Source organism: Osmerus mordax, chromosome 4 (genome assembly GCF_038355195.1).
Source record: "Osmerus mordax isolate fOsmMor3 chromosome 4, fOsmMor3.pri, whole genome shotgun sequence".
NCBI classification, from domain to species: Eukaryota; Metazoa; Chordata; class Actinopteri; order Osmeriformes; family Osmeridae; genus Osmerus; species Osmerus mordax.
In genome coordinates this window covers 11325756-11342474 of record NC_090053.1, presented here as the reverse complement: position 1 = coordinate 11342474, position 16719 = coordinate 11325756, and the positions used below count along the sequence as shown (strand labels likewise).

The 16719-nt window shown below is 44.7% G+C and overlaps 1 protein-coding gene across 7 annotated transcripts in view; it reads right to left on the bottom strand.

The window, feature by feature from the left end:
• The window catches only part of mef2aa (myocyte enhancer factor 2aa), a 66641-nt gene that overhangs the window by 16096 nt on the left and 33826 nt on the right, over positions 1 to 16719 (bottom strand). For all 7 annotated transcript variants that reach the window (XM_067233886.1, XM_067233888.1, XM_067233890.1 and 4 more), the window contains one exon: positions 15543 to 15746. In XM_067233886.1, the coding sequence (XP_067089987.1) occupies positions 15543 to 15746 (204 nt within the window). The remainder of the gene's footprint in view (positions 1 to 15542; positions 15747 to 16719) is intronic.

Below are 16719 nucleotides of genomic sequence, written 5' to 3'. Positions count from 1 at the left end.
CATGAAATAGAACGATTATTGTAAGAGCAAAGAGCACACACTGTGGTGTGTGGCGATAGAGAAGAAGTCCTTTATTTATTTTTTTAGCTCTTCCAAAAGCCTCCACCTGAGAAGCGAGCCAAATAAAAAATGCTGTTGTGTGGAACATCATTAAAGGTCTGAATGACAGTGTTAACAAGCCTGACTGACAGCATGTGATATCAGTCCGGCGCACATCAAATATGATTTATATGTGGGCTCTCTAGGTTCCCCTATCAGGATGCTGCAGGTCTAAACTTGTGCCCTTCCCTGTCTGTGGTCTGTTCCTCTGGCCCCCGTCTACAGAAAGGTCACTGACATCTATGGATGCAGGGGCCATAGGCTAGCGGATAGAAGAGGGGCCTACACACACTAATGAGCCCTTAGTCTCAGCCCCTGTCTCCATCACCCTGGAGGTGGAGACAACATGTGTGTCTGGGTGTGTGTGCGCGCGTGCACGCGTGTGCCCATGCATGTGTGTGTGTGTGTTCAGCAGCTGGTGCTCACTGACAGTTGTCTGACAGTACACTGGGGTTCATTCTGATCTCTATCTGACAATGAGGCTCACACAGCCTACAGCTCAGTATCACACACAGCCCCTAAAACTCTAATTAGCTCAGATTTGGGAGACTAACAGTAACAGGCTACCAGTATGAACAAGCTGATTGTTTTCTGACTGAAAGGTACAGTATATCCACAATGGCTCAGTTTACTGCCCTAGTAAATGTAGTAAACCTCAATTTAACCATTGTTTACTATACCATACATGTCACTAAATACTTCTGCATGTATGGTAAGGGTTTAACGTTATGTAAACATAGCCTTAGTTCTCTGAAAGGCACTCAGTTTGTTGGATATTTCCATAAACTCTCAAGGACAATGATGGTACACAAATGCGCAGACATTCAGATTGACTCCTGCTTGGTGTGGTGTGTGAAGTTCAGACATTCTTCTTATTCGAAGAAAACGCCTTCCTGGTTTGCTTCCTGTTTACTGAACAACTCTAGCCCTCTCTAGTTACAGTTCTGAAAGGCCTGTATTTACCAAGGAAACTATGCAGGTTCTCCGCCAGACTGCCACACATCTGATTGGGAGCTGCAAATTAAAGTTCCAACCTGCTCATTAGGGGAATAGTTTGGTTGGGCTGGCTGAGCATGGTGGTGTGAGGAGGGCAGGGCCCAGGAACTCTGACTACCAGCTTGGCCAGTCTGCTCCCAGCCACACACACCCTCTCTGGACAGTCAGGGAGGGTCTGGCTGGAAACTTCCAGAGAGGCACACCACCGCCCTTTCCACAAACCATGGGGCACCCTTTCACCCAGACTGGATAACACTTTGCTCAACAACCAGTTCATTCTATGAAAAGCGGAACATGGGCTAAAAAATGTGTGGCTTCCCAACACTGCCTGGCTGGTTCTGTGAGAAGTGATCACTGCCTGGCTGGTTCTGTGAGAAGTGAACACTGCCTGGCTGGTTCTGTGTCCGACGTGTTGGTTCCAGAGTGGAGGTCTGGGACAGCACAGCACGTCCATAATTCCTTCTTAAATGACTTGGCATGCTTCGAATGTCCCACAGAGTCTGTCCACTGCTCCCGGTAAATGGATCACTAAATCAGCACATGGCCAAACAGGTGTCCCTCTCCCAGACACCTGCCAGGCCTCGGCATCCCAGCCTGACCAATCAGAGGGAGCGTCATGTTGACATGGCCTTAGAAGGGGCCAGGGGGAGGCCTGAAGGCTACGACCCCTGGCCCCCCAGAGACTCTGTGACCTAGAAAACGTAGCCAACTAGAATTCATTCATTGCCACCTAAACAAAATGTGTTATTTTTCAGATTGAAGAAATGCTTTGGACGGATTTCAAAGTAGCATTCAAAAGTGAAGTGTAGCTGTTTGTTTCTGGAAGATGGCGCAGGCAGACAACAGTGAATACAGTAGTGCTTTCAACAACATTTCCAGGGGAGTACTGTGTGTTATAAGGGCTGTGGAGAGGAGTGACGAGGGAACTTGTGTAATCTATTCACAAGGCCCTGAAAGGCTCACTGAGATTAGTGGAAGCAAGGCCAGATACTATTTTCTCACAGCCATCCAGACCTGTATTGATAGAAGTTTGGCATAACAGGCAAAATGAGGAGTGTGAGTGTCTGACATCAAACCAAGGCATCAAAGTGTGTGTGTGTGTGTGTGTTTGTAGAGCTATCAATGCCAGCTAGATTTCAATACCAGTTGGGAAAAAAACAACAACAATATTCTCATCTAAGACCATAAACATGAAAGGCACACAGAGTTTAATAGTTTGACCCAAAATGTAATTTGGAATAGTTTTTAGTTTGACACATTTTCATTCTAAATGAACATGAACCCAACCACACTGGTTAAAAATAACATGGAGCCGCTGTTCTTGCGTAAACCACCTACGTACACTACTGTACCTGTTCCTTGTGAAGCACTTTGAGTGAAATGGGTAATATACTGCCCTGTGTACCTCAGAACAGCCTTTCACTCCCATGCGCACCCCACTCTTGTGTCAAGGGCTTTCTGTTTTTAACTTATACAGTAGGCCTACTATGTGATGCACTGCAAAAACAGCAACATGTGAAGTGATTGTAGATATGGCTTGAAAAGGAAGGCAAGCTAGACCATCATTTATTCTGCTGCGTGTGATGTCACAATGGGAAGAAAGCTACTGTTCTTTAAACAGCATCTGAGAGCAGGAGTGCAAGAAGAAGTGCTCCTCATCTCCCTCCACTGGCTTCCCATCACGGCCCGTATCAGATCCAAGACCCTGGTACTGACCTTCCGAGCGGTGAACGGGACTGCACCCGACTACATCAAGTCTCTCCTCCAGCCTTACGCCCCCCCCACCCCCCCCCCCCACCCCCCCCCCCGCCACCTACGGTCTTCTTCTGACAACCGTCTGGTGGTCCCACCGCTCAAGAGCGCCCGCTCTCAACACAAGCTCTTCTCTTGTCTGACCCCCCAATGGTGGAATCAACTCCCCATCTCCATCAGAGGCACTGACTGTCTCCCCACCTTCAAGAAAAGGCTCAAGACGCACTTGTTCCGGGAGTACAACGGTACTTAGGAATAGTTGGCTGGACCTGATGTTAGTTTCCTCCAGGATCACAATGACACTTATTGAGAGACTTGTTGCTCTTGTTGGTTATCTGTAACTGACTTTAAATGATTGTACTCGCTGTGTAATATATTATTGTTGCTGGCTTTTTCCACAGGTACACTCTTGCATTTTTGAGGTTCATGCTGTTTAATTGTAACTTGTCTAACTACATGCTCTTATGGTTTTTCCCTTTGGGACTTGGTTTTCACAATGTATGCTTTATGTTTGGTTACCACAATGTTTGGGGCTATCTCGTTGTTATGTGTAATGAGCTATGCACTTTTGTAAATCTCTCTCTTGGAGGTCGCTTTGGATAAAAGCGTCTGCTAAATTCATAAATATAAAATGTAAGAAACACACATTCTCCTTCAGTTTATTTCAACAACCATATTTACACCAATTATTGGTTGACACAAGTACAGTACATTAGACATACACCCAAGCAGGCACACCTAAGGCATGCATACTGTACGGCATCGATTGGTGCTCGAGGCCGGTCCTGTCCATACCTCCCAACTCCACAGGGCAGCCAGTTAGCCCTCGTGAATGATGCCACACTAAGAAAGGTAGCGCTCTAATCCTTGTGACATAACCATTATGTTTGTACTGTTCCATCTAATGTGCTTATCAAAGTACCTTTTTTTTGTGCAAAGGCACTTGAAATCTGCATGGTGAGGAGGCTGATAGCAAGGCTTTTTATCTTCTCAGGAGTGAGTTCGGCTCTTATATAACATCTTAAGAGTCTTTCACGGAACCCATGTTCCCTTTTCCCTGTGGTGCTGCAGTTTCAACTTGAGGGGAATGAAAGTGTCTGCTGGTTGTTCATTATCACCAGGCATCTGTTTCCATGTCACAAACCCTCCACTGGCTTCCACTCGTTTTCACTACAAAATCCCACATTCCTGACTTTAGGGCTATAGGGAGAGATACAGGACTTTGCTGTGGGTTCCAGATGGATCTGGTGTGATCTCATGACCGTTTCACATCAGCATTGAAGCTGATCAGAGGATATGACCTAATGCGCGTGTCCTTCCGTTGGCTCGGCCCATGGTCTAGCTTCCTCGGCAGACAGGAAGTGGAACAGCGGGAGCAAAGTCTCCAGCCAACCGTCTGTCTACAGTCTGTTGTGTCGTTAGCTTCTTGGTGCAGCTGGTGCCAAAACAATAGACAGTGTGAATCCCCCAGTACAGGCCTGGGATAATGACCAGACCAACATGACTACAAAGGAAACAGAACCATGGTTCTGAACGTGATCTGGTCTGCATTGGTTTAAAGGACACAGCCATGACAGTCCAAGCGTCTATCTTACCCCCAGCTCATTATACAGTACTTCAGAGAATTACCTGTGGTTGACCGACTAGATTGTCACTTTGATAAATATAGCCTGTTCACATTATCAAGTAAGATGCCAGTGCATTGCCTTTCCTCGGAGAGACAGCTGCTCTGCTTAGAGACTGGGCTGAATGAGGGATGTAATGTGACAAAGCTATTAGTTGCCGCAGTCAAAGAGAACACTCAATCAGTGGACTGGATATTTCCAGACAGTTTTGCCAAGTGGGAATTGAAGTACAAATTGAGGATGAAGGCATCTCAAAGTCATCATCATCTGCAGATGTTTTCAGAGAATGGGAACACAGTGATGCATGTGCGCCCCTTCTCTTAATGGCTCTTCCGAAACAGCACCGGTGCAATGTGCCATGCATACATAACAATACACTGTAGATATGGCTCCTTAATGAAGTTAAATATGTACATACAGAAAATGACACAGTGGAACTATGAAATCACGTCCCATCTCTCTCTCTCTCTCTCCTTTCCCCCCTCCCTCTCCTTTGCTCTCTCTCTAGGCCCACTGAGTGGATCATTAGCTGTCAGGGCCCTTGAAACCATACCCCCCGCCCCCAACTCCCATTCCTGCCTGCCTCTAAAATATTCATAAGGACAATTAGGAGTTCCGATAAGGCGAGCGCGGAGGGCCGGGGCTGGGCGGCAGAGAGGGCAGGATGTGCCAGCAGGACGTCTGTTCTGCAACACTCTATACCCAGACCTCAGACCTGCCCTCATCAATCTGAGGCATGCCAGCCCTCTCTCGCTGGGCAGGGGAGGGTGGCATGCTGCCAACTAACCCCTTAACCCCCCCTCCCACCTCCTCCTCCCTCCAACTCTCCCTGCTCTGTCCTCGCCCCAGGGTGGAGGGAGGGGGGTGGGGGGGGGGACACAAGGGCAAGCTCATTGTTGCACAGGGCGAGCTAACACAGAGAGACCGCTGTGCATGATTGCGGCGCCTTATTTCAGCGGTGGGGGACCACAAGGTCAGCAGAGAACATGGGGCTGGGCTTACGGTTGGGCCCTGAACATAACCACGGTCATTGTTCTACCCAGCCCAGAAGGTTGTTGTGGTCGCTCGTACATGGACAACGCTCCTTCATAACAGGCACAGGTTGGGCAAGCGCGCTGCTGTAGTGTGACCAGTTTTAACCAAATTAGGCCAGTTCATGTCTGACCTATTTTCTGCATTTATGCAGTCTTTATGCCATGTGTCTGGTAAGGTGCTGAGATGTTCACAGTTGAGATACAAGACCACGGTCCAGAACAATTAATTACGGAGTAAAGTGGATTTCCACTTCAGCAGAAGCTTTTTCTAGTGTAGGTCTCACAATTAATTCATTTAATCATGTATTTGAGTGTTGAGATTTTTTTCCAATCCACAGTACCATTGAATTACCTAATTAGATTAGTTTTGCTGACTGGAGATCAACTTCAATGGCAAATTGAGAAGTGGGGAAGGTTGGTGGAATTGTAGTGACTTTTTAAAGTGAACTTACTGTGACAAATACAAACTTGTTTCAATGGATGTCATTTCAAGTTCTAAAAACTCATACAGTACATTCAGTGTTAATGGATGTGCATTTAATTTACAGGCAAACCTGCTGTTTATATATGCATGAGTGACAGACGATGGCAAGATAATTCTGTCGAACGCGATGGTCCAAAACTGATAACGTCATTTTCTATTAAGTAAAAAAATAAAAGTGTATTATGTGTCATCTTCTTTGTGAATGTGTTATCTGAACTATACGAAGCTGAGTGCAGTGCTCAAGCACTTGAGACTAGAGCATGTCTCATTAGTGTCACTGGAGACTAGTGTTTACAAGAGACTACCCCAACCTCACATCTTTGGTTGTTTATGTTGTTGTTTTTTCTCATCCTCTCCAAAGACAGTATTAAAAGGAAAAAAATATGTATTTGGTGAGGGAAGAATGGAACAAAAAGCCCTGACGTCAATGAAGCATGACAGTCAGAAAAACAGAATTTCTCCAAATCTCTGTAACCTGGTAACAAGCATTACACTCAAGAGTGTAGAGCCTTTGTCAGAGGACAGCGGATGGATGCAATGAACACACAAATAGGTCAAGGAGGCTACATCATCAGGTTTCGGATGTTCACTTGTACACACATAGCATCTTGTAGCACAGCCTACTATCAAAAGTAATTAAATGCATTGGCTACTCTGTTTCTGATCACCAATGGAATATCTCACTGTTCTCTGTTATGCACTAAAGACTAACATGTGTTTCCATAGCAACGCAGCCAGCAGGAATAGGAATAAACTGTTCTGGTAAATTCTCATCTTGAATAAAACCATACAGGACAGGAATATAATGCTCTCTCAAAGATCCAAATTACTTGCTTTCAATGAAATCAAAAACTCCAAAGGGAAGTGTGACCCTTTTTGCAGTGAAAGCCCAGAGGAAAATGAGTCCTTGTCCTATAAAGAGGGGCACTTAAAAAACCAGCAGGAGACCAACACCATTAATACAGCTGCACTCACTGTGACAAATAAAGGTGTCTATACACTGTATTTACAGTACCGCACCTTGGCATATGGAACAGGTAATGGCACTGTTAAACTGAACAAAAGTGGCTTCCTCAGAAAAAGGACAAAAAAAACATACAATACACACAACAGTAAATGTACATTGAAAAAGTCAACTAGATATTATATGAAGTTATGTCAGTATCTGTTTTGTCAGTACCATAACAGGTTGTCTTGCATGGAAGTGAAACTATGTGTCGAGCATAATGTGTGTAATGTGTGTTGAGTTGAACTAGATAAACTCACTCCTCAGTATAAACACTGCCTACCTGTGCTATCGAAGACATAGATTTTCAGTAGCGTAACTGGTTGAAGTAGTGTTTATAGTGAATTAATAAGGAACAATCCTTGTGGCTGAGCCAAACATCTGTGTCACTGTTTCAGACCTGTTTAGGACTGGACCCCTGTATTCACTCAAGCAGTAGCTCGGGGGTGTTTTGAGCTGTGGACAATACTGAAGTTCTAAAGTGGATGCCCTGTAGCCAATGGATGTTAATCAAATTGCAAAACCTACCAGTTACATACATTGGCAAAATTACCAACCGATGCCAAGCAGATTCACTTGGCAACAAATCCATAGAACACTAGAGGTAGAATCCCAGATAAAGTATCGTATTTCTTCGAATAAATGCCGCCCTCGAATAAACGCCGCCCGCACCAAAAATGAACGTTGTGTAATAAACGCCGCCCTCTGAAAACGGTTATTTAATTGGTTAAATTCAACCCCAGTATTTAACTTTCTGCACAGCTTTCTGTTTGAAAGCTAACGTGTATGAACGTTTAGGCATGCTGCTTCAGGTTTCTACACAATGTAGAACACTTGTATTTGAGACAGTTGTATTACCAACGAATACCTAATTGATAGCCAATGAGAAAGGGAGTTGCCGCACTCATAGACAAACAAAGAATAGACAAGGAGGTCAGCGGTAGTAGCCTAAATGAAACCTGCGTTTTTAGCTGCATGATTCATTTGTCACAATGCCAGCAACAAAGTTGTCTATGGCTGCACTGCAGCTACAATTCACGAAATCTCTCTAACTAATTAAACGCCGCCCTCGAATAGACGCTGCCCTCGAATAAACGCTGCACCAAAAATGAACGTTATTTCATAAACGCTGCAGCGTTTATTCGAAGAAATACGGTATCAATATTAGAGATATATGAATATGACTGTTGTACCAGTCCTCATCTGAAACCTCTCTAAGGAAATTAACATTGGAATGAGGCATCATATGTTATGAAAATGAATGGAAAAATGAATGTCACTCTAGTTAAGCTTAAGAGCCCAGAAGTACATATTTGTTTTGCTGCTGGAATATGAGAATTCTGATTGAAAAAGTACTTCTCATATATTAAAAGGCCCTCAAAAAACAACCTTTCAATAATATTATGTCAACAGCACTGACATTTGATTAACTTAAGAGAAATGTCTAATATCATGGCTGCTATAGCTACACACCAGCGAGAATGTGAGGAGGGTCTAGCTGGAGTATCAGGAGTACTGTCCGTGGGAGGATGTTGGAAATATCCAGCAGAGATCATCCTGAGAAGAGCTGGTCAAGGCATAGGGTTATGTGTAGCATACAGTATGGGAGAAAAAATCAAATGTAATCATTGTTTGGTTGGAATATTAATACAGAGGATTTCACTACATGGGTGTGTGAGAAAGAAGACCACAGTATATACAGTCCAGGAATCAGATGCTTTTCGAAGTCAAAGTAATTTGCGCAAAGTGACATACTATTCTTATGTAGAAAAGCCTTTAAAATGTCCTCTTGTTGCAATGGGATTTGTCTGAGGCGGAATATAAAGTCAGCATTGTAAAACACACATTTTAATCACTAGAAGTGGGCTTTTAGAATATCCCTCGCAGCCCCCTGAAACAGACGAGCCAATGTAGCTGACCGTGTCCACCCTTTAGCCATCTCAAATGTCAAACAAGGCTCCAGTGGATCGCAGAAGGATTCTGGCTGTTGGCCAACCCAAAGTCAAGTTGCTAAGTTAAGCACTCGCCAATTAAAATGTAATATTTTCTTCTGGGTTGTCATCTGTACATATCAAACATAAATTAGGCCCCTGACCCCTTTTAGACAGATCTTTCAAACTTGGTTAATTATCCAGAAATGGGGGAGTCAGTGACTAAGAGTGTGTGGTGCTGTAAGTGGCATGGGTCATGAGTGATGCCAGTTCTAATACTGATCCAGCACTCACATGGGACACAGTCACCATCTAACAGTACAATCCCTGTTTATTACTGCTTATTAAAGGCAGGATAGGCAAGTATTGCAAACTTAGCAAATGACTGAATACTGCCAGGAGGCAGACAGACAAGTAGCCCTTCCAATTGCTGGTGCCGGTCCAAACTTACTGATTGGTCGTGTTTATTACAATCCTGTGACACCCGCAGCTATTGGATTGATTTCATTTCACTGTCAAACCTTTAGATGTATTGGTAGCTATCAGAATGTGAAGTTTGTTTCAGCAAATTGTGTCAAAAAGTGCTTTTCAACAACATTACCTACCCTGACCTTAAAGATGCTTTGGAAGTTGCAACCAAGAAGCCAGCACCAAATATCCTTAGTATTTGATACACCTTGAGGACAGACTCATCCAAACATCTTCAGCCACCATGACAAGACGGCACAGGAGCTGCAGGAAGGCCTAAGGGTGGTGACAGGTCTGCTCTTTACCAGCCCGAGCGTCATGTGACCGTCCCCGGTATCTTGGTATGTCACAGTTAGAGATAGACAACACTCAGTTCTCAATCTGTCTCTGATGCTCCACAGAACTCCTTTCTAAACACGCTCTGATGTCCAGGGCCCAGGGCTGACTTGATAAGCCTCAGCCATCAAGGTAGCTCTGCAATATTGGTGTGAGCCAACAAGGAGCTGCCTATACAAAATGAACTTGAAGCTAAGACAAATAACTAATGAATCAAGGAGGGAGTTGAATGTAGAGTAAAGTTGAATGTACTTTACGGTACATCCTAATTTGCAAGTGTTTTTGAAACTATTTACACTCAAATCGTTCGAGTGATTATACAGCCAATGCCTTTCACCTTCATTCACAATGAAAACCATTGCCCTACTCAGTCCATTTGTGCACAATAATTCAACAATTATTGGCTATTCCTGCTATTCACAGTGGCCCTCTGATCTCTGACCTACCTCTTACAGCCAGAGAACACAGGGGTCTTTAGATTTCCCTTTCACAAATATCATATAATTACCTAGAAATGTACGCAGGAAATTGCCATAATTTGAATTGAACTTGTCAAATTATATTTGAAGGCCCTATCGTTTTAGTGAAAACAACTATATGATACAAATGTATTACTGTGGGCTCCAAGAAAAGGTTGGGGTCTTGATTCTCTCTCTCACTTTCTCTCATTTTTCTCCTCCCACTCTTTTCTCTGAACCCTTCTCTCTCTTTCTCATTCTCTTACCCGCATCCCTCTCCCCCTCTTCCTCTGTTTTCCCCTCTCTCCTTCTCCCTCCCTCTCTCACTCCCTCAGAACATGCATATTCCTACCCATCTTTGGTAGCACTGCTGGGTGGAGGATAATTGATCAATCATGCTAATTGAAGAGTCTGGACGGCTAGCCCACCACAGCAGATGTGCCAATTTGCATTCATTAAGACTGAGATGGCTCTTAATCACTGTACAGGTTTTGATTGACAACTTAACGCCCCCTGACTCTGAACCTGGAGTCACTGCCTGTCTCAGAGATATTTACATTTCAAATGCACAGTCACAATACACTCTGATGATCCGACACAACATATAACGATCTATGTGGACTTTTTTACTTGCAATGTTGTTGTCCAGGCTATAAAGATGTATCATGTGTACAAGTAAGTCTAGTCTATGTCCTGTCCAGTCAGTCATCCAACCTTTACATAAGTGATAATAACATGGTCTGTAATACGATGACCATACAAGCAAATTACTATCTATGAATGTTATTCAATGCATTGGCATTGTGCCTGCTCCAACCCTCTGATTAATATGTGTGTGCCTTCCTTTGATAGAAAAGTGTTTTTCAAATGGAACGTTCTAGAGGGAACAAGGAAACACAAACCCAGTAGGCCTGACATTAGGAAAGAGTCGATATTTGAATATCTTATTAGGTTACTGTCACAAAAAGTAAGTGGCATTTATGTTAATAGTTGATAATGATGATGGAATGATAATGATTCCTCAATAGGGACTGAGTACGGCTCTCACTGAATGGACTGTTTATCATTCAACTCTATGCATGCAGTTTCAAAGGAAAATCCATTGTTTTCCTCACACCACAGGGTACAATGACTGCCTCTGTAGCGCACCAGGTAGATTCAACTGAATTTGACTATGACTGTTTAGGATTTGTTTACTCAAAGTGATAGACAAAATAACAGCCGTACAAAAGGTTAACTCTGCCCATGTGCTATTTTGTAGCTATCTGTAAACCTAGACTGGTATTTGAAAACGGCATTTTCAAATTAGATTAGAGACAAAAGTGTAGTCTCCCTCCCAGATTGAAACTATTACAGCTGTATAATCTATCTTATTCAATTACATCCACATCCCCTATTATATGACATTACTTTTAATGTGCATCTCCAAGTCAAATTCATTTAAACGTAAACTTGATTATTCTGAGCATACCGTAATTGCGTTGGAAAACGCTCAAAAAGAAACGGAGACACAAGACTGTAATTAATTCCTGTGAAGTCTAAGATATCCTGAGCAGAAAGCGAGGAGCCTGTGCTCAGTAGGACGCCGCAAGGTTGCGGCCGGGGTGAAGGAAGATTTCATTACCCCCACCCTAGGAGAGGGAGGATGACGGCCGTCCCTTATTAGATCACTCTAATGACCCACGGCTACGTCTTCATTTGTGGCACAAGTGAAACTCAATAAGATAACAGTACTATTCAATAACAACGGTTGCAATTAGTGTACAGAAGTTGCACATCACCAGACACAAAGAAGGACGGAGGAAACACACATGGGAGTTTCAGCCGTTCCTCCTACACTCAGCTCTCAATGCATGGCTCTGGAATGGCAACACTTGAGAGTTCCCCACTACTGTATACAGCTCTCCTCAAATCCCAGTGCCATGTCTCCAGTAAGGTATAGTCGTTGTTTGTCATGTCACCTTTTGGGTACGCCTGCCTTGACCCCCTAGGAAAGCATGCAGTAGTCCACTTCTGCTGCTTGGTGACTAAAAGCTTTCCTTTCAAAGCGGGACTCAGAAAGGAAAGACACATATAGGGACAAGGACACTTAAAATCAGATGGAAAGTGGGCTCGATCCACAAAGGGAGATTTCACGCAACATTTCACCTGTCGCCCGGAGTGTTGCCGATGTTGAGACCACACATACACAGGTCAACACTCAAACACACACACACATACAGTCCAAACGAATACACAGACACATACTTCTTTACTCAAACATACACACACACACACACACACACATATCCTGTACATTACACACCAATGCACAGGCACACACACAGGGAAAGCAATCTAAGCCTACTGTTTTGGTGGTTTTGAGTCTGGACTGTTAGCCAAGATTCAGCCAAAGTCCGTAGCCCTCTGCTAGTTTATCAGACTGTGCCCCAGGCATGCATCCATCTGTGCGAAACATGGCTGTGGCTCTCCCACACTGCAAGGCCCAGCCTTTATCTACAGATGGTACTACCGAGCAGGAATGTGACCTTTGATTTGGCTCCTCGCATGGAATGGGAACGTATGCTGCCCAATGAAAACTGGGAACAGCTTCATTTGGTCTCTCTAGCGTGGCAGATGAGCACACGACTGTTTGTGTGGAAGTTATCTGATGAATGTAATTTATAGATTTAGATAATGTGTCCAGGCTAAGTGTCTCCATATGAGGCCAATTCAACCCGGAGTCCCAGAGAGAGAGAGAGGGACAGAGATGGGGAGATAAAGAGAAATGTAAAGACAAAGTGCTAGACACAGTGAAAGATAGAAAGAGTGAGAGAGGGAGAGAGATGGGGAGATAAAGAGAAATGTAAAGACAAAGTGCTAGACACAGTGAAAGATAGAAAGAGTGAGAGAGGGAGAGAGATAGATAGATAGCGAGAGCGAGAGCGAGAGCGAGAGAGAGAGAGAGAGAAAGAGAGAGAGAGAGAGAGAGAGAGAGAGAGAGAGAGAGAGAGAGAGAGAGAGAGAGAGAGAGAGAGAGAGAGAGAGAGAGAAAGAAAGAAAGAAAGAAAGAAAGAAAAAAGAAATAAAGAAGGAGAGAGACACCTTGGAGGATATTTTAACAATGCGGTCATCCCACAAATACACGATAAGAGAAGGATGGACAAAAAACCATGATGGACACAAACCATGATGGCATACAGTACACCACAGACAATGAGCTATTTCGGATGGCTCTGAACCGAGTTCTTCCGCTGCTCTTTCTGGGCCTGTGAATGGTGGCATGTGTGGCCATGTCAGGAGAGGGAGCCTGGAGCCTGGCTGCTTACTTCTGCTCTGGTTCTTCACTTCTGAACCCCGGACACATAGCTGCCAGGGCTGGGGGTGAGGGGGTGGGTGGGGTTGGGAGTTGCGCGCATATCTACGCAGATGCTGGCCGAGTGAGCAGGGACAACGCTACATTGTTCCCCCTTCCGTGCAGCAAGACAGCCTCCTTGGCTTGTGAGTGGCTACATGGGAAACAAAACAGATCGCCACCCTGCATGCAGGGGGTTTCAGCCGGCGACGGAGCACCGGAACCACGGCCCAGAGATAAACCCTGCGTACCCTGCACGTCCGTTCCAGCACACTGCTGACACTCACATACGGAACACGTACAGCGCATAATCTGGAGGGGGGGAAAAACACAAAGGCCGACCCACGCAGGCTGCGAGGTAGAACCGTAAAGAGAGAGAGAATTTTTTTTAAGGAAAACGTCCCTCGATGAGTTCTCTTTTGTCTATGGAAAGCTGCAGTTTTTTTTCTAGTTAGCTCCTGGTTAAGACCGGAAGGGTTAGAACTCGGGCAAAACCAAACATGGGGTCACCGTTACATAAGTGAGAAGTGCGTCTATGTATTTTTTATGTAGGTAAGACCCAACTCTGCTCGGGTGGGGGGTGGGGGGGGTGAGTGGGGCGGGGGGGCCTTATGGAGGCTGCCACGGGGGCTGTTGGATGCCAGAGTTCTGTTTGCAGCTCTACCGAGCAGGTAATTCACAAACAGCGGCAACATGAATAAAAGATAACACAGTGACACAGCTGACTCTCTTATGCATCCCTTTGATTCCTCCTTTTGCTCAAGTGAAAGAGTTTAAAGAACCTGGATTCTTGGAATTTGTCTGCCACCCTCTCAGACCCCTCGGACCAAATGTCTCTCGGTCGCGGGCAGAAATAATAAAAAAGGTATGTTGGCGTGGAAGGGCGCCAACGAAAACACGAGCGTATTATGACGCAGCAATGCAGAAACCTGGGAAAGGTCTGCCCCCCGTCTAATAAAAACACCTCCGTCTAACTTGAAACACAAGAGCAAGTCTGTGTCCACTTTAAATATTGGCTTTAAAAGCAAATAAGTGACTTTTATTGTTATTATCCTGATTTCTCGACTTGGCATAAATGTGTTTGCTTTTCATTTAGTCAAGAGTGAAGACACTGGCTTCAGACAGCATGCTCTGAATAGGTCGAGAAACCACAAGTACGTCAGAGGGAGATGACTTGGACCGCGAAGGATCCACATTCAGTCCCGTTTTCTTTTCATTGATGGTCTTGGCCGACAGGTCTGTTCAACTGGCATAATAAATGCCTTATTCTCCTGTGTGAGTGTTTGGGCATGTATTAGAACATAGTCTAGCTGGGACTGAGTGCTTCCGGAGTTTCACAACACCTAGAGCATACAAAATGTCCTGCTCTAGCAATGTGATTGTTTTGCAGGGTGCCTGCCTTTCAGCCATGGTACACTAACACCAGGGCTAGTTCGTGCAGGTATAGTATCTGGAGGAAACAGAGGGAGCCATGGACTTCAGACAAACCCAGCGGTGCAAGGCTGAGCAACAACACATTTTCCTTGTCGGTTGCTGGACCAAACAGCAGCTGAACTTATCAGGGACTGCAGACCCCCTGAGCCCTATCTCTCTACAGCCTAAAAGGAAGCTGTTACTTCAGTACTGTCATTCCTCCGGTTGTAATGTCTAATAACTATGCCTCCCCTGTGCCTCGTGGGCATAACCAGTATACTGCAAAAGTGTACAGTAACAGTTCACAAGTTCCTCATTCCTCGTCAGTGCATGTTGAGTCACATCATGTGTTAACTGTTGATATTACACCTAATTGTATAGCTTAAAAAACATTTTTTGAAACTTTTCACAAGGTTCTTACAAAATCTTGTAAGTGGGCCTGTACCCTGAAAAGCAAGCCCCCTTGCTGTCAGTGTATGAAGAGTCACATCATATGTTACTTGTGGAAATCACATCTAAACATATCAGTGTTTCGTTCAAAGTGTTCAGCCTGTGTGCAGGACTGTATCCTGAAGACTACACAGTAGGAAAGGAGAGGCGACTCACCTCCACAATGTCGGAGTTGGTTCTGCTCTCGTGGGGCTCGTTGTACTCTGTGTACTTGAGCAGGACTTTATCCATGTCCGTGCTGGCGTACTGGAACAGTTTGTTGGAGCTGTTGAAGATGATGAGGGCTATCTCACAGTCACAGAGAACGCTCAGCTCATAGGCCTTCTTCATCAGACCAAACTTCCTCTTTGTGAAAGTTACCTGAAACACAAACACACACAGAGAGAGAGAGAGAGAGAGAGAGAGAGAGAGAGAGAGAGAGAGAGAGAGAGAGAACATCATGAATACAGACATGCTTTACTTACTGTAGCAGTCTTTGAACTAGTATTACACAAACATGTGTACCAGGCAGTGACTAAACTAGATTGGGAAGAATGTTGAATTGAGTGTGGTGATCCAGTTGGTGGGATTGCCACAGATTGGTTTGTTAATGTTGTAAAGTTTGATGACAAAAAAGCCCTGTTTGCCCATCTCCAGTATCTATCAATCATACACTGACACTTGCTTGTTCTGTTCGTCCTTTAGAAAAACTCCACAGAGCATGTGACTCAGTAGTGCGGTTTAGCCGACCAGAGGTCAGACTGTGTCGACGTAGAGACAGGTCAGGGAGCTGAGTCAGAGCATCTGCAAACAAGAGTGATCCATATATATTAGCCTCTGGCTCCATGTTCCCTACGTACAGCACATACATGCAGACAGGGTGACGGAGAAAGGGCGGCCCCTGTGTGGCTCTACCCGTAACATGAGTCCACGGCTGGGACTGCAGGTCGTACATCACGCCGGAGGTAACCCGACCCTCTCTGTAGAGCGTGTCCTGCAGTGCTGTCTCTGTGCCTCATGCACTTGTCATTATGTTACACCACTTTACCGCAGTACCATCTTGTCCTCTATTGCCCTACAAACTCATTCATTTAGGAATCTAGGAAGGCACGTGTGTTACACAAAGTGGGGTTTGAGAATACTGTTTTCGATGGAGCCTTGCTACTAGAATGTACCGTGTGTTTGATGTGAACCGCATGAATGTGTACTATCTTCCGCCAATTTCAGTGACCTGCTATGGGGGAGCTGAGCAGATGAGCTGGCTTTGTTCAACTTTAATTGGTCACAGCTTGCAGTTAGCTTCATTTAAAATTGCATAATGCAGCCTAATCCTGTGAACTGTATTGAGTCTCTG